The sequence below is a fragment of the Chenopodium album genome, chromosome 15 (assembly GCF_948465745.1).
Source record: "Chenopodium album chromosome 15, dcCheAlbu1.1, whole genome shotgun sequence".
Taxonomy (NCBI): domain Eukaryota; kingdom Viridiplantae; phylum Streptophyta; class Magnoliopsida; order Caryophyllales; family Amaranthaceae; genus Chenopodium; species Chenopodium album.
In genome coordinates, this window is record NC_137848.1 from 50,663,542 (window position 1) to 50,687,593 (window position 24,052).

Sequence of the window (24,052 nt, forward strand, 5' to 3'; positions counted from 1 at the left end):
TCATAATGTTTTTTCTTTTTCTTTTTTTAAAAACATTCGTACTTATGAAATTCGATCACAACTTTTGGTTCCTAGTAGCTATATGATTGAATCCAATCCATAAAAACACCATATTTGTAACTAAATTTGATTGTACTTGTATTTGTTATCAGTGATTAGGGATGGCAATTCAGTCCGAATTCGACCCTATTTTGCCCCAATCCGAGGAAAATAATCTGCTTCAAGTCCGAGAAAAAAATATCCAAGTCCAACTCCAACTCCGTTAAAATAAACTGACTCCGAGTCGGAGTTGGGTCGGAGTCGGGACCTACAAAAAATCCAAGAAAAAAATCCGACTCCGAAAATTATTTGACTCTGACTTCGATGGATCGTGGATTTGGGTGTGGGTAGTGGTGACAGTGGGTGTGGGTTACAAAGGCCCAAATAGCCCAATTTCTCAAACTATATTGAATAACCGAAAAAAAAATTCAGAGTCGGTGGCCAGATAAGTCAGATTTAACATAATTCGCTCCGAGTCCGACCCGTTGCCATCCCTATCAGTAATTTGAACTGGACGATTAATAGTTTATTGATATCTACATAGGATCAATGTTTACACATTTATTATGAACAGTTGATATTGATACTCGTAAATTTCATAAGTGAATAGTAAAGATGCAAAAAAGTGTGAACATTATCAAAATTCTTTGTGGTATAATCAAAGTGTGTCATAATAATTAGGTCATATTCATACAAAAAGCACTTAAACCCAATGGGAAATTTTAATTACTAGGTCAACTAGTCATTTTGTCAGGATTATCAAATCAATAAATAACAAATACTCTATATCCTTAATCTCAATTGGCCATTAAACTAAACTAAGGATATAAAGGAAGTTCCAAATCCAACACCCCAGATTTGATCTTATGCAGTACTCTATATCCTTAATCTCAACTACCCATTAAATTAAGACACCGATAATCAAATGATTAAATTTAACTATCTTAAAAAATTAAAAACAATCATTATAGATACTCTCTCCGTCTCTAAAGTGCTTCCTATTTAAACGATAGTACTCCATATCTCACAAAAATAGCCAGAGTGTAATGGAAAAACTTTGAGAGACTGCTGCAGTACTATTATCAACTCAAACTATTTTTAAGCCTAAAAAACTTGTCGAAAGACTACAAAATATAAGATGAAATAAGACAAAGAATCAGGAAAAATTTAGTGAAGCACTTTGATGTTTAGCCTTAAGAAGTTCATTCCCATGTGAAAAAATGAAAAGGTTTTTGGCATGGAGTGTTTGTCACTTCAAAGATAGGCAATAACTTTTAGGGAGGTTTGACCGCACTTACCCTTAATCTCAAGGGAACATTTTTAGATCTCCAAGATTAATACTGATAAAGTGTCCCAACTTATTTATAACAGTACCAGATACTTCAGCAAATTCTAAAGTTTTTATTTTGCCAAAGGGAATCTTTAGCATTAGATGTTGGACTTTTAGGGTAATGTCATCATGTCCAATATCACAAGCATGCAAAGTATTCAACTACTTTTTGAATCCTAATAATGCCTTGATATTATGTCACTTGCAACTACTTTCAGATAGAAAGATTTTGACCTAGGCTGTGTATGGTTAGCAGTTCTTGCAACTAGTAGAGCTGATCGCGCTCCATCCATGTTTGCATGAATTAACCTATTCCTGGCTCGAAAACAGTACTTAGCCCGATTCAGCCCCAAGCTAATACAAGACAATGGTACATTTAGTAACCCTGAAGGTTTGCCACACTCTACTATGATTAGTCACCCCCAAATACCCACAAAAAAAAAAAAAAAAAAAAAAAAAAAAAAAAAAAAAAAAAAATCTCTCTATCTCTGAGACTGGTAGTCCAATAAAATAAGATAAATCCTTACAATATAAAATGTCATACAATATTCTACTGCCTGGCAGAAAGTAACATAAGTTACGGAAAAGGAGAGTGATGAACGAATTTAGTTGATTTTACTACAAAGTCGACCTGAAAAGAGTTCTGAATCTTTGGACATAAGACTAAGAAATGGCTAAGTCGACAGGTATCAACTGAAAACTAGGAAAGGTCCTATTTTTAAACGAAATATAAGTAGCACACAGACTAAGTTTTCCACATAATTCAACAAATGACCCTAAACATGGAGCCTAGTAAGAAGTAATGATATAGACCTAATGGAAACAGGTAGCAAATCATCCATTCACCACCATAGAATGGCAGTCAAGCTGTCAAATGTTCTGCGAGTAGTCGAAGCTGAGTGGCTGCTGACAGAATGGAGCCTGAAACAAAGATAGCAAATTTCCAAACATAACATCAGATGACTGAAAAAAATTTGATGAAATTATAGTTGAACTCTAAAAGAAGATTTTAAAGTCCAATTTCAGTTATCCCAAATCAACCCTCCAATTTGCACGATAAAATTCCAGACTTTGACCAGACTTTAATTCCAGACTTTAATTCCAGACTTTAAGCCAGTGTCTCATCTTTTTTTAATGGTAAGGATAAAGACCTTGACCAGACTTTAATCCTCATGGTTTTTTTGGTCTAGTATTAGTGGGCCAATTCCTTGGAAGTGTAGGGGGTGGGGATGTAAGGGAATCCCTACCCCCAAGCATCCTCACTTAGCAAGATTCAAACCCCAGACCTCTAGGATCTAAGGTAAAAATCTTACCAAGTGAGCCAAGCCTTGCTTGGTAGTGAGTGTCTCATCATTGCTCAATAAAAAGTCTATCTACCCTAGTGCGCAAAAAGCATTAATTAAATTGGGATTAACAATCGATTAATCATCTTGCTCATTTCTTCCTATTAGTACTTACAATAACATATGCTAGGACTATAATTCAAATGCACAGGTGCAAAAATTACGTGCGATTAGGAGTTTAGGACAACCATATACCATTATTATGTTCAAATCGATTGTATAAATAAAAAAAAATCCCTAAAACATGCACAGGTGGATATGCTGCAACCTTGAGTCCTAGATAAGAATGATAAGTTGATAACTACCTACCTAGTACCCACTAACACATAATGGCCACTAGATGAAACGAATTTTAAAACTGCATCATACCTGAAAAACAGAATGTCTAAACTGATCATATGAGTGTGCATACATCATAGCAGGACTAGGCCACTGCATGTAAACGGCATCTCTGGAAGGCTGATTTAATCCCATGGCGCAATAATGATTCATACTTGGGTCTGATGGACCATAGTTGAGAGCATTTTGAGCTCTTGGGATTTGACCCATCTGAGGAAAAGCAGCATCATACTGCACATAGGGAGGCTGAAACTTGGGCATGCTGAAAGGAGGCATAAACCTCTGACCGGTAGGAAAGCTTTTAACATACCTACAGATGACCAAATAGGACAAATTAACTCACATACAAACATTTTCAAAACCCTCCGCAAATATAAAATGGCCCCAACTAATTTCAGGGCAACAGCACACTTATACGGTTATACCAGACTTGAGTTGGATCTGAATTTGCAATTAAAAAAACCCATCCACAGGTTTTACTCAATTACCTCTATTATGATCATACAAAGAGAATAGCATTGTAAGGACAAAAACAAATACAGAGATCAAGAAAGATGAGCAGAAGAGCATTACGTCAATAGCCAAAAAGTAGCAACAAATTCTTTATTCCTAAAGAAACATAGAAGAATAGGATAAAGAGAAAAGGATGTATTCAGCTTCCAGAATTGATTTCAATCTAAGAAAATTAAGTTCTCAGAAGCAAGGATCTCTTAATAAAATTTATCATCCAGTCTTCAAAATCCACTATAATGAAAGTGTTACCTCTGCTTTCATGCTCCCCAGCCCCCAGGCAGTATTATCAATACCAATCCAACATAGATCTAAGGTAAATTGCAAGATCATAGCAAAAAAAGATTAATCGCAGAGAAGCGCAAATGTACCTGTCATAACTACGGTCATAATCTGGATCATATCGATCTTTTTCTCTGTCTTTGAAGATGGCAGCAACACGAGAAGAAGTTCCTATGTCCCTGACATTGACACTCTTCTCCGGTTCATTGATAAAGTTCTGGCATCCACCCATTTCATCCTTGCTTGGACACAAACTTTTCCCATCTGCTGATACCTGAGATGATGTATCATCTGATGTAGGACTGCTTGGACTGCTAAATATGCGAGCTCTTGCCTTATCATACTCCTCCTTCCTCTCTTCGACACTCCTTACAGAGTTTCGTTTAAGATCCATGTCACCTGCACCAGAAGATGATCTACAAGGCCTACGCCTGATAGCAATTTTGACCATCTCATGTTTGTTGTTATCTGACTGTCTAGGTAGGTCTGATAAACAAACTGATGGGTACTTGCTCTCCGCTGTTTTCATAACCATGATTTTAGTTCCAGCCCCATCAACAAGATTGTCCAACACCATGGTCTGCAGACCGTAATGTTGAGCAACCCTGTGTGCTGCAAGGCGTAAATAGGAAGTAGGGAAATGTTGGAACTCAAACTGTAATTGCTCTGGATTCTGTAAGAATTTCTGAATATCGAGCTCCATACGCAGAACTGAAAAATAATAATAAAAAAAACCGTCATTATTCAGTCAAACTAAAGAGATCACATAGGAGCAACATATGTAATGTATATTGACGAATCTGATAAAAGCCAACTACAAGTCTACAACCCTTGTAAACCAACAAAGAACAAAAAAAATCAATAAGAACAAGGGAACATAGGGCGAGATTATTCACACACTTTAAACCATTGTAATCAGCCAATCTCCAGATCCGCAATAACATCAATCCTCAGGATGCAATCAAGGGCATATAACTTGAGATTTGCTGGGCACTAAAAGATTTATTCAATATTCTGAGTCTGATCACTTCCTATTGGTTAAAGGTTAATTGAATCAGAACCGACTTTTGGAGAAATTTAGAACAGCAAAAGAAAAGAAAAGCATAAACAGAGCATGAACAGAAGTAGACACAAGGAGTCAATGTGCCATAAACCATACTTCTTACATAATCAGCACATATGAGATTGGTCAAAAGCAGTAAAGTAGGCAATATAAAATAACTTGACAAGTCACAGTTGTAGATACATGGCACAATGGCAGAACGCCAATGAAGAGTCTTATAACTGAGTAGTAGCACTGTATAAGGCATATAATATACTCGTAAGAAAGAAATCCAGAATCTACTTTCCAAAGTATATCTGATGAATGATTGGAGCCCAAGGAATATTCATGGATCAGAAGACACATAACAAGACCCTAGAATAGAATAGATCAAAAGATTTAAAGAACCCCTTGAATGTAAAAAATGGCACACTAGCTCTTAGAATAGAGCATCCCAACATGACACCTACATCATCCCAACTCCCAGAGGTATACAGAAAAATGGATTTGACAAAATATAACACAACGCAGGATCACAAACACATATATACAGCACACACAGTGACCCGCCAGCCAATGGGCTTACTTTCACACCCAAGTTCATCAACCTGTGTTGGTTTTAACATCAGGAAAGCCTTAAGAAAATATCAATTCTATTTATCTGATCCGCTTAAACTCCTTGGCAGAGCCATCAACAGCAAAAGCACCATATTAGCATGATGTTTAAAGATATCCCGAAGTCGCAAGTGAGCAAATAAGGGAATAGATAATATTATTTAAAATTAAGACTTTGCAATGCACTAATTTTGATTCATAATGAAATTCTTGTCACTAGATTGATTTACATAAATGAACACTAGTTATTGCAGCCATATAGACAATATCAGCAGCATGAAATCGTATGAAGTACAACTACTCATCCAGTTATCTTTCCTCTCCCTTTGAAAATAAATCATGTCAGGTTGCCATGTCAACCATACTTCATAGGCATGTTCCATCTACAGAGCTATTAAACAAATAAACAAAGGACAACCCCCCCCCCCCCCCCTCTCTCTCTCTCTCTCTCTCAAACACAATTTTTAAAAAAAAAAAATAAAAAAGAAGATTTTGCTACTATGCTATGGCGCATTCATCTGACATCACATATTTTCAGACCCATGAAGCCGGTACAAGTGTATGGCAACAAAATTCTTTACAAAAAGAAAGGGGGGGGGGGGGGGGGAGTGTTATAATTTAGAGTCCATCTTTATTGATTCGAAGGTTTTCTTGGAGCCCGCATATTCATCTGATTGGAGATTAAGGACTTCACAAATCATTAAGAAGTGAATACTGGGCTCATACTTCCCCTGTTTTCTTTTAAATGCAAAGTGTGTCAAGGTGCTGTGTTGCATTTAAAAAAATGGAAAAAGTACAATATAATAAAGTCATAAAAACAAAATGAACAGTAGCAGTTAAAACACCATGAGCACACCCTAGGGCAGTGGAGTAAAAAATGCAAAATTGACATCGCATGTATGTGCACAAAAAGGAGAAAATCAAAGAGATACCAACCAGCCTAGTAGGGAGTATAAGACACGGAAGTAGAAAAAAAAAATGCAGCTATATTTCTATCTTACTATATACACAATTGCCACAATATACAGAATTATTATAATCAACCTTTCTCTCTGTCTGTATCACCCTAGGGCAGTGGAGTAAAAAATGCAAAATTGACATTGCATGTATGTGCACAAAAAGGAGAAAATGAAAGAGATACCAACCAGCCTATATACACAATTGCCACAATATACAGAATTATTATAATCAACCTTTCTCTGTCTGTATCACCCTCCCTCTGTCACTCCCTCTATGGAAACTTGTTGAAGAATTGCAACAAGGATAAAACAAATGGTGATACTTGAATTGTGTTAAAAAAACCAAACAAAAAACATATTTAGGCACATTTAGTACAATTGATGGGTGATGCTCAAGCATGTTGCCTACTACCTATTGCAAGCTCCCTTTACTTTACCTTAACAGATCTAGATGTATACAGTACATAAATTTAACAAGAGACAAGCAATCTCATTTGGTCATTCAAAATAGTAGGAAAACGCAGGCATGGGCTGACATAATTGTACATTGTTAACAACAAAATCAAGAACGCCATATTTACATGCAAAACTTTCTCATAAATCACAATGTTTAGGAAAACCATAAGCAATCGCCATAATACAATCTCATTTAAGTTTCATAGAACCTTTTTGAGAATACACAGCCTTACACAAGCATATTTTTAAATGGACAGGATTAGGGCCGGCAAAAGCTGACCCGACCCGAAATAGACAGGTTTTGAGGGAGCTTTTCAACCTGTTTAAGTAATTGGGTCAACCCAAACCCGACCTGAAGTTAAATGGGTCGAGTTCAGGTTGGAAATCCCAACCCGAAACTAACCCACTTTAACCCGTTTAACTAATTGGGTCGGTTTCAGGTCTGGTCAACCCAAAACCAACCTGTCTAACCCAATTAGTTTAAGTGATCATTGGCTTTTTAAAATAAATAAATAAATAAAACATGGGCCCTAGCCCATTACTTACTATCTCTAAAGTCTAACTCTAAATTGCTAACCCTAACTACGTCACATTCCTCACGCCGCTTTCACTCATTCTCTTTTCTTTCTCTTCTCTCCTCTCTGTTGTCTTTAATTCTTCTCATCAAGTGTTGATTCAAGGTAGATCCAAACTTGTTAATCTTCCTTAGCTCACTCATCAAGGTAATTTACTCTCATTCTCTTAATCTCTTTATTATCATGCCATTTAATCTTATTTAATAAACGTTAGTTGAAAATGCTTATTGTTAAGAGGGTGAATATTCTAAAATGAAAAATAAAAAGGGGTTTTCTAATTATTTCGTTCTTTCTTTTCATTTTAAATCTGATTTTTTTTTAGTTTTTGATCAATATTTTGTGCTTATTTTGAGATTTTTTTTATACATAGATAACTGGCTTTCCTCTTGACCTCTTGAAGTCAGACAATAATGAAGTTAGAATGCAGCTTGTTGATTAAAAGAAGAGTTTTAATATGATTTAGCAACTGTAAAAGTGTAACACTATATTTGTAATTTGAGATTCTTAAATTGTAATTTGATGCTATATAATTTGTAAATTTTAACAAGTTATTGCGTGACTAAAATATCAAGTTCATTTGTGTGTTATTTAACCCATAAATAAAATTTTAAAAAACTAACAGGTTCAATCAGGTCGGGTTAAGGTCGACCTATTTATTAACAGGTGAGGTTCGGGTTTCGTTTTTTTTTAACCTATTTATGTAAACAGGCCGGGTCCAAGTTGGGGTTGTCGACCCGTTTATGTAAACAGGTCAACCTGAACCCGACCTAACCTGCTTGTCACCCCTAGACATGATACTAATAGTAACTAACTCCACTTTAACACTTTAAGCCTAAAAATTGATATCTAGAAATCTCCACTGAAAACTCAAGAGTTTTAAAAAGAAACCACTCACAAAGGAAAGCCCTTGTGTTGCTCCATTAATTAAGCCCCCCTCTATAGCGAAGACATGCTCTGTTATAAAGGTCCACACACTTCTAGCATGCCACTCATCCCCTATGGCCTCTATTAGGGTTGATTCCACATTCTTAGACTTTGTTTCCACATTTAATTAAGAAGCATTTCTTACAGGATATTCTAGAAAGTAGAAAGGTTAGAATCAACTGAATTGATTACCTAAATTGCTACTTGTTAGGTCAATTTAATCATCCCCGTTACCTTCTTCTTACCCTCCAATTCTTCCCCACCCCCTTCTCCCGGCTTTCACTAACACTTTCTCTTCTTGACTCCATGCTCACCTTTACCACCACTAGACCAAACAATCAAGACCATCCATCTTCTGACCTCTCCACCTTAACCACCAACACTACCCCTACTCAGCCACCATGAAACCCACCCAACCTCCATAAAATCTTCTCAACTGCCACCCACCACCAACAAATCACCACCCTAACCAATAACCACAAACAAAGTATAAAAAAGTTCAAGGCATACTAATGCAATTCGGAGTTCCAAGCACCTTATGCACACCTTGTTGAGATGAGGTGCATGCAATAAACAATAAAATAATTGTGAAACGTCATTATGCACCTTGCACCTAAACCGCAAAAGGCACATGACCCCTAACGCCGGTGCACCTCTGGGCACACTTTTTTAAACATTGCACACACCCCAAAATCCCAACACAACCCCACCCTTGACATTCATTGCCCTTTGAAACTTCACCTCATCCACCCGAAAAACTTAACCTACCCCTAAAAATCGACCACCACCCATATAAAATTGAAAACAGCCCCACTGACCAACAAAAACTAGATCTGACAAGCGAGGAAAAAATGGAGGAAGAGTGGAGTGTTGGAGCAAAGGAAGAGAAAGGATAGTGCTGAGACACCCAAACAATAACTTACATCAAAGGGTTTTTTTTTTCTTCCAATTCCTTGCTTGATTCTATTTCCTTTCTTAGATTTTCAAACACCCCCTTAATCCTTTGATATTCACACTCTTTTAGCATTCTTCCCAATATGATTATATACAAAACCAAGCCTTGTTTGGATTGTGAAGTTGCATCTAACAAGAATAACAACCTATAGAGAAGCACCAATAGATCAAAGAAAGTGACATGGTATTGGAGGCATGAGATTACCCTTCACTTCAACTTAAGAAAACAGGGCTCTTAGGAGACCTAAAAAATAGAAATTGCTTCTTATAAAGGACTGATTGACCTGATTTGCTATTCAGAGTTTTGCAATTTCACCATACTAAATCCTCCAAAAACTAACTAATAAATCCATGTTAGGCTGACTGGCACCAGAACTAAAGTCGTACTTCACTAGCATCTTCAAACCTTAAATAAACCTTTGCAACAAACATAAAAGGCTCCAAAAAAAACATGTGAGAAAGTATGCTACACCAATAAAGCACCATCAAATTATTTTGGAGTAATTGATAGTTATACATGCCTTATGATTGGAGAAGCATTACAAAACAACATTTCATTAACAAACATCAAGTATTTTCCATAAAGATGTTACATTCAACTGTTCAATTGTCTCCACCAATTGCCTACAAAATCCGCAACAAATTCTGTAAATTATTAGTAAATTTAAATTAAAAAAAAAAAATTACACACGCATTTGAAAAAACATGTCTGTGTCCTCATCCCTACCGTCCAAAGAATACTTAAAACAAGAATACTGAAGACATTCTAAAGAATTTCCTAGGCAGCATCGGGGGGATATCCAACATCATTAATGCATTAAGAAGAGACCTCAAAATACCGCTGTCGTTGATCATGAATCTAATTTACACCTTGCTAGGGTAAGTGGAAACGGAAGGTCGGAAGGAGTAGGATTATCAGAGGGAAAGGAAAAAGTTCCCTTGTTTGGTTAAGAGGTTGGGACTTGGGAAAGGAAGGGAAGAGAAAGGGGAGGATCCATTTTCCCTACCTCCTTAATAAACACCATCCCTCCAAAAATAAAGTTCCACCTTCCCCTCCCCTTCCTCTTTCCATCTCCTTCCTTTCCTTCTATCTTGCTACGCTAACAAAGTGTTGAGTTTAAACTACATGGTAAGTGATTTTCTCTCATTTTTAAAGAGAGGAAACATGATATAAGTGAGTCTCTATATAGGTATCAGGACAACTCTAATGTATGCTACAAGAAAAGACATATTTGGTGACAGAAATATTTGAACAAATATCTCTCATCTCTATGCACCAAACATATGTATCACCCTTTTACACCAAAATTAAAAAGCATAGTACATCAACATGGAAGTAAAACTGTAGAAGACAATTCTACTAAGAAAAACAAGTTCGGGGGAACCGGGGAAGAAATCATTGAAAACAATGCTCATGTTCTCTTTGCTGACCACCAAACACAGAGATTACACAAGTATAAAGGCATAAGTATCAGACCATTCTCAACCAAATAAAAGCATAAAAGCATAGGGCATTCACACAACGGTAGAAAACACTCAACATCTATAGAAGTTATCTAACTTTGAAATGTATTCATATTCAAACATACCCTAATTTTGAAATATGCATGACTAATTCAACCACAACCCGTTCACTACAAAAAAACATGATCTAATACCAAAAACAAGATACATTCTGAAACGGAACACAATCGAAGAAGACTACAAACAATTAGATTCCAAACCACCGGTTCGCAAAGAGTCTAACAAAAGCTCATCTACACCGACAAAAACAATTCCTCAGCTGAAGCGCATTGCTTCACCTGCCATTATAAATACTAATTGATTCCAACAACTCACTCAACAGAAATACATACGAAATTGAGCATTCTAGCTTCATAAAAACACAACAAATCTCCATAAACCAATCACACATTCATCTATTCTACTATCCCAATTACCAAATCAACCAGATCTAAGCCATAAAACAAAACAACCCACCATACATTAACCCTAATTAAACGCAAAAACACCAATAAAATCACAACATTAACATCCAATCAAAACAAATTCAATCCCAAATCTGCAAAAATTTACCCCAAAATTCCAAAACCACGCAAAATTGAACAAATTACAGCAAAATTAAGCAATAATCAACCAAACAAAAGCAATTAGAAACTCAACTGGTTAAACGATGACGAGGGTTTTGAAGAGCTTCAACGAGAAAAGGGTCGACCAATGAAACATAATTGTTGACCAACGCCGCCTCCTTTTCCTTCTCAATCAAATCAATTGACGAAACTTGAGTAGAATCCATTACAATAACAAACAAAAATCAAACAAACCCAGAAAATCCCAGAAACCAATTACCCTAAAATCACCCCAAATTAAAAAAATTCCTAAAAAAAACGATCTCAATTTTCTCTCTCCAAAATTGCGGACGCTTCTGCTTATGCTACACCCGATTCCTCTTCAATTCTTCTTCTGGGTAATTGCCAAAATTGAAAATTAAGGGTTTAAGAAGAAGAAGAAACTGTGTTGTTTGTTGATGTTGGTTGTTCAAAAGCATCCACGGTGAAGAGGAGAGAGAAAATGAAGAGATGGAGAGAAAAAGAGGCAAACTCTCTTTGGTTTATCTCCCACCCAAAAAAGGGGTATGAATTTATGATATTAACCTCTATTTATATGTCCCCTATTTTTTTATTGTAAATTTGTAATGTTAAATCTTTTTCTTACTTTAATTAATTTTTCCCACTATTTTTTCCTTCTTTTTGTCTCCCTAATGTTTTCTTTCCTCAATCATTACCCCTTTTTAAATAGGGTTGGATTGTGGGTGGGGCATGAGGGAGAGTTTTATTCCATATATAATTCGCTTTTGTTCGGGTTTATAGATCTTAGAAAAACATATATTATTAAATATCTTTCCTTTTATAATGAGTAAATAATTATATGTCTTATAATATTAAGATTCAGAATAGAATAACAAATTGAAGACTTTTTAATACTACACGAGTTTTGGCCAAGGGCCAATAAATCGTGGCTTGGTTAAGGGCTTAAGGCGTAGAAGATTGGTTCGGAGTTTCGGACCATACAAGCCTCTTGTATTCAAAATTTGCAGCTTATTGGAAAAAAAGTCAACCTGTTAATGCTTTGCGAATCAGCGGCTTCGTAATGAGCACATCCAATTGCGGCTTTCGGACCATATAATTTTGTTGTCCACAACTCCACAAGAAGCCCAATATAATAAGATGCAAAAAAGCTCAAAAACACAAGTACTGATGAAAATATAATTCTTATTTTTTTATTTTTTATTTTTTTTTTGACATGGTAATCACGGCTTGCAAAAAATGATTTTTTAGCACTAATCATAAAGTACTGCATACAAATGTAGCTTTGAGCCTTTAATTTGATTATCAACCACTACGTAGAATGAGTATGCCAATACGTTTCTTACAAGACCCTTGCCATACCCTAGATAGTGAATCTATTCCCCTGACAAGACCAAACTCTAAACTCATATAATGATGCAATAACATGGTGAGATAACAAATATAAGTCACACAAAGCCAAGAATCAAAATGGTGTAATGTAGCAATATGATAATTCAAGCAAGATGGAGTGTAAAAATGGATAAACTTGCTACGCAATTTGAAGATTATAAAAACCAAAAGGCTCAATTTTTAACGCACCCACCAATAATTTATATATTTTGATACACGATTAATAGATATTACCATACTTTGCTAACTACCCCAAGGCCCAAGGGTATAAATATGCCCTAAGATACACTCATTCACTGTATCTAATGGCCAAATGTACGTGTTCGACAAATTAGTTGTTGTGGAGGTAGTTGTTAATTGTAGTAGTATTTGTTAATTGTGCAAGAAACTATAATCCACCATCAAATTGTTACTTCCGTAATTGTGAAGATAGATAATTAAATTTTCAATAAGTACTTTAATTTTCATATATAGGCTAATAATATTATTAGCTTTTGATAAAAGGTATGTGTAGCCATTACACAGTCAAACGGTCTAATTTTTTATTAAGTAGTTGTTTGTCAACCCACTGAAAGCTACTCAAATCTAGTATTAAACACACCCTAATATTTAATAACATTTTATTGCACTTGCTCTACAAGCTCTCAACACTCTCCCAATTATTGTATTGTGACCGAGCTAATAAATTAAGCATTAGAGGGGTTCCTTTGGACACACCTTCTAGGTGCGCTCACATCAGGGTTGGCCCTGAGAGGGTAGGCCTCGGCTGCAATCGCCTAGGGCCCACGCGCAAAAAGGGGCCCAAAAAAAAATCAGTTTGCATAGTCATAAAATTTACTCTATAGTTTTTACTCGTTAAAAAAAAGCTATGGCCTATGGAGTATTTTTTAAAAAGATAATTATTGTATTTAGTAAGCAATTAACATTAAATTACTTAGCTGTCAATTAGGTGGAGATTACAATGCAATATAACCTCTTCACTTCTTCTAATCTTTCGGTTTCTACGAGTATCTGCTCCAAAACATTAATCTTTCCAATTACACTATTTCATATTTATTCAATTACCGAAATATTATGCAAAGTTATTACTCTAGTATTGTGTATGGATACTTACTATTCAAATAATATAAGTTATTTTCATTGTCTTATATTTAAATCTATTGCGTATAAAAAAATTTGTTTATGTAAAGGGCCCTTTTTTTACATTATGCTTAAGGCCCATAAATTTACAGGAACGGGGCTGGCTCACATGCTACCTATGTAGGTGCTCAGCCTACTGAACTTGAGTCCACATAAGTCTTTAACTCACATTAGAAGTGAACCTCATACGAGGCGATTGTTTTCAAACTGAAACATTATTTATTAGAGATGGTAGACTAGATATTGGAGAATTGTGATCAAAGTTTTTGAAGTTTGACCCCAAAAAATATAATGATTGGCAACATATAGTGATTAGGGAAGTAATTACAAGTTATTGTTAACAATGTATGTAATTGAATATTATTGTGTATGTAACAAAGTTTGTATCTACGTTGTGATTTTTTCCTCTGAATTTGGTTGAGAGAAGACTCGAGAGGGTGATCAACTACGCATTATAAATTTATAACCTACTAACCTTAATTATGTATGGTAAGTGTATATTAAATACTAATATAATTGTTTAATTGGGGTTAGTTAGTTATAAAAGGTATGAGCTATGAGGTTAAGAGGTTAATAGCATTAACATTACTACTAGGCAGAAACTCAAAAAGTTTCTCAAAATTTCAATAATAATTCAAAGAGAAGCCACCCCTATCACACTTCATATGATGCACATACAAAAAGAAGTGATTAATTAGCCTACACTTCATGAACCATTCACTATATAATTAATTAATTATCCATCTACATTCTACACACATTACAATAAGGTGTGACAAAATAATGGAATCTAAATCTAAAACCCAAAAAATATTAATATAAAAATAATTAAAGCATCAACGATGTACTTAAAAATCAAGGAAATAAATAAATATAATTAATAATATTACATCACATTATGACATTATGTGGCGTAACGTAACAGAAATCTTACATACGAAGTACTCAAAATCTCAAATAATTTTTTTATTTTTTTATTTGCAACTGTTTTTTAATATACGAGGGAAGTTTCGAGAGACACGCGGCGTCAAGAGTAGACCCAGCCTCATCCGTAATTTTCCACGCCCAAAAGCCAATTAGTACGGAGATTATTGATTTATGATGTCATAAATCAAGGATAACCCACTCTCATGGCTTTCGTGACTTCACGCGTGGTCCCTCAATAGTCTCACTCTAATTTTCCACGTTGTTTCTTGTTCACCTTCTTTTTAGACCAATTTTCCTCCACTCAAATTAATTGAAATTATTTATTGAAGTCTTTTTTTTCTCAATGAAAATCACGTTATTATTCTTTTATTTTCAATATTACATTTGTGGTGTTTCAATTTTTATTGGTGATTTTTTTGTTAGAATACGCAGAAAGATTAAATACTTCTACATTGTATAATCATTTATCAACTAGACGTCGGTTACTCCTTAAGTTTTGTATCAAGCCCTTGTTTAATTAGGTTAAACCCTTGTGCACGACACATGGTCCATCGACGTATCTCATTATCTCTCAAGTTGTGTCAGACTTGTGGTGGACTCGTGTTACAAAGTTGGGTTAATTTCCAGTCCAATCGACTATTAAGCTGTCATCCTAGCCTAGCATATGCCTAACTCTGATGATGACAATATATGCTTAATTGTTTGTGACAATTTTAAAAATATGCACGCCAACAATTGCATCAAAATTTTAAAATCCACAATTAATTAATTTATTGACATTCTAGCTTATGTGTTAAATCATACAAATTCCATTGATTTCTCGCTATATGTGTTGTGTAAAGAGATAAACAAAGGGTAAATAGTGCATAAAATATTCAATTTCAACTAACTTTCCAAGTCATATGTACCATCTCTAATTCAAATAAAAGCTTAACTAACCAAATTAGTTAACACTTACATTTCTCACAAATGATACCCTTTAATTGATTTTTTGCACACTTTTGAAGAGTCATAGGCTCATAGGCCCTCTATTTTATAGAAACAAATACATTTTTGATTCGTTCAGCTTTAGGATTTTCTATGAATTTAATTCCATTATATGAAATTCATGGAAATTACTACTTCCTGTGTTATGCTAATTATGATTTACATTTACTTATCTATCTATCTATACTTTATTAGTATTTAAAAACACAAACCACAATCATTCATATGCCACATGTGCTCATAATTTACTCATATGCTACATTGCCACATGTTCTCATAATACACTCATATGCCACATGTCACTTCCCTTACCTTTTAATATTTACAATAAATTAAATGTATTACATAATGTTAAAGTCTTTATGTATTCAGTAACTTGCACAAAATGAAGTGTTTCATTTCCACAATGATAAAATAAAGTTGAATTAATTAGTATACATATGAAGTATAATAAAAATTTTCTCTTAAACTTAAAATACTTAGCTTAAACTAATATGCCATTTCATATCCCACAATATTCATGTATATATACAATATACCTAACAAAGTCCTTCATCTTCTTCCACAATTCCACCCTCACTTTTTATTTTATTTTATTTTTTCTTATAAGTTTTCAGTTTTCACTCCTTCAATCACCTCAATAGTTGTGAAACAATAATTTCGTAGCTTCAACTATTGAAAAGCATATATACATATAAAAATAACCTAAGTTATAACTTGTGCATTAAACGGGCCAAAAGACTAGTTTATCAATAATTGATGATAGTTCTTTCCATATTTATATAGCCTATAAATATAAATCCAGACTATGTTCAATTCACTTAGGGCCTGTTCTCATACGATTATTTTCACTTCAGTTCAACTCTAATAAGTTCAGTTCAGTTCAGCTTTAATAAGTTCAGTTCAGTTCAGCTCCTAATTTCCTTCTCTAATAAAATATTTATTTTAGTTCAGTTCAGTTCAGTTCAGCTCATTTCAGTCAATGAGAACAGACTCTTAATTTGATAAAATCTGTTTTGATTTAACATAACACGAATTAAGTTGAAATTTTAGTTAATATCAACCAAATATGATATTATTGATATTGACCATATTGTGATTATTAATTTATTATGAATATCCTACATGATCTCAATATCCTACACAATAAAAACCACAAAAGACTTTTTCCACACTACTAGTATAAAACAACACCCAAGTAAAGCGCGTGAAAAATAGACTAAAATTCATTCTCTCTCCTAAAAAACAACCACCCACTTGTCTCATCTCCTAAATCCTCCAAAAATCCCTCTTTTTTTTTTTTATTCATTCAACCCAAACCCAGAAATCTCTTCTATTTCCTTCTTTCTAGTATCTTCCTCTCTTTCTCTCTCCTCCTTCAACAACCTTCTTCAACCTCCATCAATGGAAGATCCACTCCCTTACGATCCCCACCCTTCAACCCCTCTTCCCATCCCTCCTCTCGACCACGCTCATCTTCTCTCCTCCGATTTCTTCCCGGAAAACGACGATGATTTCAACTTTGGTGCTGACTTCGATTTCACTTTTGATGATCTTACATTCGCTGATGATCTTCTTTTGGACCCGCAAGGAGATGGGGTTTTTGATTCGGATGTTTCTGATGTTTTAGAAGGTCGGAATTCTGGGGATTCGGAGATTGTTGTTGGAAACCCTAATTTAAGGGTTTACGATTGTTCGTCACCGGAAGGGGGGAATAATCATGGTGGGGTTTCTTCTGAGGAATCGAATTTTGGGGTGAAGTTGAATTGTGCCTCGCCGGAGTCTGGTAGCTGTAAGAGTAACTCCGCCGTTTCGCAGACGTTTCGTGGTGGTGATTCAGGTAATGTTAGTGATGATCGTGATGTTTCTTCCAGTTCTTTTATTGAGAATAATGTTGATGATTTGTCTAGTAAGGTTAAAGTAGAGGAAATTGGTGGGAAGAATAATAATAATGTTAGTAAAAGTGTTGTTTCGAAGAGGAAGAAAGAGTATGATCATGAACAAATTGAAGAGGGTAGTAAAATTAATAAGTTTAGGAAATCGGGTATGTCGGAAAATGTGAGTGTTGATTTGGGTAGTGTTGATGGGGATGATAAGAAGAAAGCTAGATTAATGAGGAATAGAGAAAGTGCGCAGCTTTCTAGGCAGAGGAAGAAACAGTATGTAGAGGAGCTTGAGGATAAGGTTAGATCAATGCATTCTACGATCACTGATTTGAACGGAAAGATTTCGTATATGATGGCCGAGAATGCGAGTTTGAGACAGCAATTGGCCGGTGCTGGTGGGGTTTGTGCGGCCCCTCCACCGCCTCTCGGGATGTATCCGATGGCTCCTATGCCATACCCGTGGATGGCGTGTCCTCCTTATATGGTTAAGCCGCAGGGATCACATGTTCCGTTGGTTCCAATTCCTAGATTGAAGCCTCAGCAGCCTGCGCCGGCTCCTAAGGTTAGTAGGAGGTCGGACAGTAAGAAGGGTGAGGGGAAGACTAAGAAGGTGGCGAGTGTTAGTTTGTTAGGGTTGTTGTTTTGTATGTTGCTTTTCGGAGGGTTGGTTCCGTTGGTTAATGTTAAGTATGGCGGTATTGGATTTGATGGTGTGCAGAAGGGAAGTGTATTTATGGTTGATAAGCATGTTGGGGTTTCGGAGGGTAAGATTAGTAGTCATGGGAGAATACTTCAGCAGTCGAATAGTTCAGTTGGTCCAAATGGGAATTCTAGTGAGCCATTGGTTGCGTCGCTGTATGTCCCAAGGAATGATAAGCTGGTTAAGATTGATGGGAACTTGATTATTCATTCGGTTCTTGCCAGTGAGAAGGCTATGGCATCGAAAACGGATGAGGAGAGTAAGCCTAGTGAAGAAACAAGCTTGGCTATCCATGGTAATTATCCACCGTATCCTATTCCTGGACCCGGAAGCAATAATTGGAGACACCCTCATCTTGACCGAAATCAAAATGGGAGGCAAAGAGCTCTCGGCTCTAGCTCTTCCGAAGGGTTTACACCAGCTGGATCTGACGGCAAGCTGCAGCAGTGGTTCCGTGAGGGACTTGCAGGTAACGGTATCGAACTTTGTGCTGTTTTGACTGTTTTGCTCCTCAGTTAAGTGTGTTTGAAGGAATTTGCTGGTATTAGAACTTACAATTATTTTAGTTTGGTGAGTTAATCTACTTTTTCATATTTTCTTTTTTTCCTGTGTGTTATGATGCCAATCTGGAAAGTGATTTAGATTTATTTTCCTGCTCTTGAGTCTGAAGTTGACTTCTCTATGGGCTGTCCAAGCTAAATGATTAGTTTAGGTGATTGGTAATTCTGATTTTCTGAAATTCCATGAGCACAACTTCTGGAAAACGGAACAACTTTCTTCTATCATGTGTATTATCATACAATAAATTTTCTGCTTAACTTAATTTTTGTTCTAGCCACTGCAAGATTTTCTTTTTGAGAAATGGGTCCATAATCATTGGGTTCGATGTACAAGATCTGAGCATCCATCAAGGAGCCCTGAAGTACACAGAAGAAAATTTTGCCCCTTATTATGTAGTTATAATATTTTCTGTGCATGCCTGTAATATATGTGAAAGCTGCATGATGAATAATGTGAGGGTATTGCCTTTGCTGATTATCTTTCAAAGTTTCAAGCTTTGGTTTGGTAGCAGTCTCTACCAGTTGCTGCAATGGCCATTTTGTGACCTGTGTCAGCTCTGATGGAGGGTGTACGCTTGAGTTTGCTTTTCTTTGGTATCCAAGGATGGAAACAAAGCCTCGTTTAATCTACTGCTAAGCAGCAAAGCTTCTTTTTTGTTTTGCTTGGTGATAGGCTGTGAAAACAATGGTATTGGATGCATAAACTGTTTAGCAGGCCAGAAAAGGTGGTGGTTTTGTGCCCTTTAAGAATCAGTGCAGACTAGGTTGTTAGTGGAAAAGATAATTGCATCGTTTTGTAGTCAAGTACCCTGTGCATATTACCTATTCTCAAGTCTACTAGTTTTTGTATGTGTTGTATGCTATCGCTAACTGTCTGCAGCCACATTTTACTCTTGTGCAGGGCCTATGCTGAGTTCTGGCATGTGTACTGAAGTGTTCCAATTTGATATCTCACCCACTCCAGGATCAATAGTTCCTGCTACGTCTATTGTCAACGTTACCTCTGAACGCCGGCAGAATTCTACTCGCCCTAACAAACCCAGGAATAGAAGGATCCTCCACGAACCTGCTGTTCCTCTTAATGGCCATACACTGAACGCTACTGAAGAGCATGTGGCACATGAGCAAAATGATGGACTTCAGGGCAACAGAACCAGCTCTTCAATGGTCGTCTCTGTTCTTGTCGATCCCAGGGAAGTAGGTGATGGTGATGGAGAAGGCGTGATTAGATCAAAGACTATGTCTCGGATCTTTGTCGTCGTTCTTATTGACAGCGTCAAGTACGTTACTTACTCATGCATGCTACCATTTCTGGGTTCAAGCAATCATTTAGTGACAACCTGATGTGCGGGATAGAATAAGATGAGTGATGGATAAAAAGTATTCATCTCCACCACAGTTTTGTACAGGATCGATAGTTATGTAGAGCTTTTAAATCTTCTAGTGACACCTTTAATCAGCTGGTCTTTCCATTGCTAAGAAACCTTTGTAAACTAGGTTCTTATCGTCATGTTGAGATCTTGGTGTGCTAACAGGCATCAATCGACTTACCTTGAGGATGCGTTCAGGAACGTTGACTGCTTGTAACTTGTGTAATCTGATATACTTAATGCAAGATTTACCTTTTAATCTGTATTTGCACATTTGCTTCTTTTCACTATGTTACTAATACGATGTATAGTTGTATCATATTCATGTTTCTAGTTTAATATTCTGATCAGAAACTAGTTTCATCTACGTTTTATTCAACTTTCATCTTTACAGGCACAAATGCATCTGTTATTCATGTGCACCAGCAAAAATATTTCTTCACTGCACAACAAGAATCTGATCTTGTGATATTATAGTATTACAGTACTATAATCTGTAGTGAAAGAAGCATTACATGATTTAGCATAAAACTATACTTGAAAAGAGTCTACTATAGTTTGCAGAGTTTTCTGAGAGGTCTGCCACTGTTTATCATTTGCACTGGCAACGAATAAAACGACTGTGTTCCCCTTTGCTGTTGCTTTGGCAAGATTGTGTGTTCCCGTCAGAGCATATGGCGTCTCCAATACATATTTGTAGTACTGCAAGCACCAGAAACACAAAGGGCATAGTTATTCTACCACCAACTTATATTTCAAACTGGGATAAGCTAAACCAACATCGATAACTGTAATTAGCAAACGATTAAGATGAGTACAAGAGATGATACCGTCTGATCACCAACTTTCTCAACAGAAGTATCAATCAGCTCATCCGGGTCTAAGGTGTTCCCGGTAACAAAAGGTCCAAGGGAAGCAATTAGCTTATCAGGGCTGCCAATTTCTTCGATTGTTGCATTAGGTTTGTTGGTTAAGCGAATGAGAGGGGAAGCTACAACTTGTATCTTCCCTTGTTTCTCATCTTCAAACTTAACCTCAATCCATGGTTCTGCACACTTTGGTTGACAGTAATTCCCAGACAGTATGTTGGCTATTCGTAACTGCTTCCATGTTGGCGGCAATACAAATTGGTAAGGAGCTACGTTCCCTGCAAAACCATCACTATAACCTTGCTTTCAATGCTACAATTACATTACATCCTTTCTTTTTCTAGCAATGTACTAATGCTAAACAAAATTAAATACTCGAAAGCATTAAGAGCGCCACATAAGCAAAATAACACATTCTGAAAAGAAAATATTTAACCTTCATATGACATAGTTTATATATAAAAAGTAGAGATTACAACAGACTGACCTGCACGAAGGGCAGGGGTGTCCTTAGAAGTGGCTTTGAAGAGAACAAAGGAAGGGTCAGACGGCGAAGGAGGCAAAAACGATCCTACATCAACCTCTCTAGCTTGTGAAGGAGGAGGGGATTTTAGTACAAGAGGAAGGAGAGAAAAAGAGACACCCTTTAACAACAAATCTCTTCTTATTAGTGATTTTCCTTGTTCTTGTTCTTGTTTTTGGGTATGTAATTGTAACATTGATGGGTTTGTGGGAGGTTTAATGGAGGGTGATGAAGATGAAGATGAAGTGAGGGGTAGTTTGGGCAGTGAAGAAGTAGCCATGTTTGAGATAGAGAATGATGAAGAGAGAGAAAATGAAGGTTATGTATGTATGGATGAGAGGTCTGAATTTCAGTTGGGATTTGGTTGGCTCAAAGATTGTTTTAGAAAGGAAAGTTTTGTTAAAAGATGTGGCATCTCGAAGAACCGACTAGCCTAATATTGACTTGCTTCAATTAAATTTGACTCTATTGCCAAAAAAAAAAAAAAAAAAAAAATTGACTCCACTTAAATAGTTAAATCTAATATGAGCCTGATCAATATTGGTTGATTAATAATTGTAAACTACGGAGTAACATACTTCCTCCGTTCTAATAATATTGCAACAATTAGACTTTTGCACTATTCATAATACTTGTTTGACCACATATTATAATTTATATATAAAGTAAAATATAGTCATGGAGATCTGATTAGATTCGTCTCGTAAAATACTTTCACAATATCAACTTTTTATAATTTTTACTCTTTTATAATTATAAATATTTAACATATAAAATGTGCTTTTGGATGCGTAATTTCATCTTTGTTGCAATGTTTGTGGAACAGAGGAAGTAATTGATAGTGTGTGATTAGATTTTAGTTTAATTAGACTTAAATTATTGAAGCTAAATCTAGATGATTCATCTACCTACTTCTTGTTTAGATGTTAGATTATGGGTTCTAGTTACAACAACTTTATGCATAAAACAATAATAGAAATAAGAAAGATCAGTACAATGACTTAAGAAGTTAAGATTAGCGGAATTAGGGTTGTGGTTTAAAGATTAAACCTTCATACGATTCATTTGAAAGATGAGGTGAACTATATTCACTTTAGGGGGTTTAATGATGGGTATTATACTTAAACACTTGGATTGTATTGTTGTACTAAGTGGCTAATGAAGGGTAACCTTTCTCCTTTTGATTTTACGTTACCAAAAAAAAAAAAGATGGCTAAAAGAGGATGCGATGTGAGAAAATTTATTACTGTGATTTTAGGGTCATCTTTTTCAAACTTGTGTGAACTTAATCTCAAATTTCTACATTATCAGGATCATATTAACAAGATAAGTGTGTGTAGAAAAATTCGATTTTAGTTGATTTCGATTCTACATTCGTTGTCTTCACATTTTAGGTACGGTATTTCTCAAATTTATCTTAACTACCATCTCTAAATAAGATTGAGAGTAGATTATTCATGTGATTTTTCTTTTTTCTTTTTTCTTTATTATTTTTTATTTTAAACCTAGTGAAGAAGATTAAAGAAGCCACTCATCCATTCCTTTATCATAACCGGTTCCAAAAGATTTTTTTGTTGACAGGCAAAAACATGTTTACTGAAAATGAATGTTTTTGTTATGAGAAAATATTGCGTCAGTACGGACTGATGAAATGTTTCGTCAGTCTAGTGGATTTTTGATATCCTATATTAGATGGATGATATCCTCTACTGGCTGAATGATATCCTTTACTGGCTGGATAGCATATAGCCAATAGAGGATATCATCCAGACATGATATCATATAGCCAATAGAGGATATCATCCAACCAATAAAGGATATCATAGACACAATCATAAATGATATCATATAGCCAATAGAAGATACCATCCAGCCATGATATCATAAAGTCAATAGAGGATATCATCCAGCCAGTAGAGTGTATCATCTAGCCAATGAAGGATATCATAGACACAATCATAAATGATATCATATAGCCAATAAAGGATATCATTCGGCCATAATATTATATAGCCAATAAAAGATATCATCCAGCTAGTAGATGATATGAATAAATGATTTGAGGATATGTATAACTTGTTTGATGATATGTATAACAATGGCGGAACCTTCAGCTCGTACTAAAGGTCATGAGTATAATATAAATTGCTCATTTCTCAACCAAAATACATGCACTTATCATCAAAATGCTCACAATTCAACATACAATCATATGAGACAAACAATTTCAACAATTATACATC

General features: G+C 35.6%; 3 protein-coding genes across 3 annotated transcripts; 1 reads left to right on the forward strand and 2 right to left on the reverse strand.

Annotated features, from left to right (window-relative positions):
- Positions 1–1,870: 1,870 nt before the first annotated feature.
- LOC145583299 (uncharacterized) lies at positions 1,871–12,008 on the reverse strand. Its single transcript, XM_081640526.1, has 4 exons — positions 11,532–12,008; positions 3,933–4,554; positions 3,082–3,361; positions 1,871–2,290 (listed from the first exon to the last, which is right to left on the reverse strand). Exons 1-4 carry the CDS (start codon positions 11,662–11,664, stop codon positions 2,240–2,242), a joined length of 1,086 nt encoding a protein of 361 aa, XP_081496652.1. The 5' UTR covers positions 11,665–12,008; the 3' UTR covers positions 1,871–2,239.
- A 5,146-nt stretch (positions 12,009–17,154) lies between these two features.
- LOC145583300 (bZIP transcription factor 17-like) lies at positions 17,155–20,736 on the forward strand. Its single transcript, XM_081640527.1, has 2 exons — positions 17,155–18,956; positions 19,949–20,736. Exons 1-2 carry the CDS (start codon positions 17,306–17,308, stop codon positions 20,389–20,391), a joined length of 2,094 nt encoding a protein of 697 aa, XP_081496653.1. The 5' UTR covers positions 17,155–17,305; the 3' UTR covers positions 20,392–20,736.
- Positions 20,737–20,826: 90 nt separating this feature from the next.
- LOC145583301 (psbP domain-containing protein 6, chloroplastic-like) lies at positions 20,827–22,177 on the reverse strand. Its single transcript, XM_081640528.1, has 3 exons — positions 21,774–22,177; positions 21,248–21,564; positions 20,827–21,119 (listed from the first exon to the last, which is right to left on the reverse strand). Exons 1-3 carry the CDS (start codon positions 22,087–22,089, stop codon positions 20,949–20,951), a joined length of 804 nt encoding a protein of 267 aa, XP_081496654.1. The 5' UTR covers positions 22,090–22,177; the 3' UTR covers positions 20,827–20,948.
- Between the last annotated feature and the right edge of the window lie 1,875 nt (positions 22,178–24,052).

Excerpts from the sequence above, each read along its gene's own strand:
- LOC145583301 (XM_081640528.1), bottom strand. The coding sequence starts at position 22,089 with ATGGCTACTTCTTCACTGCCCAAACTACCCCTCACTTCATCTTCATCT. Across the intron at positions 21,565-21,773 it reads CACCCCTGCCCTTCGTGCAG|GGAACGTAGCTCCTTACCAA; the intron begins GTCAGTCTGTTG and ends ATGGTTTTGCAG. Across the intron at positions 21,120-21,247 it reads AGAAAGTTGGTGATCAGACG|TACTACAAATATGTATTGGA; the intron begins GTATCATCTCTT and ends TGGTGCTTGCAG.
- LOC145583300 (XM_081640527.1), top strand. The coding sequence starts at position 17,306 with ATGGAAGATCCACTCCCTTACGATCCCCACCCTTCAACCCCTCTTCCC. Across the intron at positions 18,957-19,948 it reads GTTCCGTGAGGGACTTGCAG|GGCCTATGCTGAGTTCTGGC; the intron begins GTAACGGTATCG and ends ACTCTTGTGCAG.
- LOC145583299 (XM_081640526.1), bottom strand. The coding sequence starts at position 11,664 with ATGGATTCTACTCAAGTTTCGTCAATTGATTTGATTGAGAAGGAAAAG. Across the intron at positions 4,555-11,531 it reads CCCTCGTCATCGTTTAACCA|TTCTGCGTATGGAGCTCGAT; the intron begins GTTGAGTTTCTA and ends ATTATTTTTCAG. Across the intron at positions 3,362-3,932 it reads TATGACCGTAGTTATGACAG|GTATGTTAAAAGCTTTCCTA; the intron begins GTACATTTGCGC and ends GGTCATCTGTAG.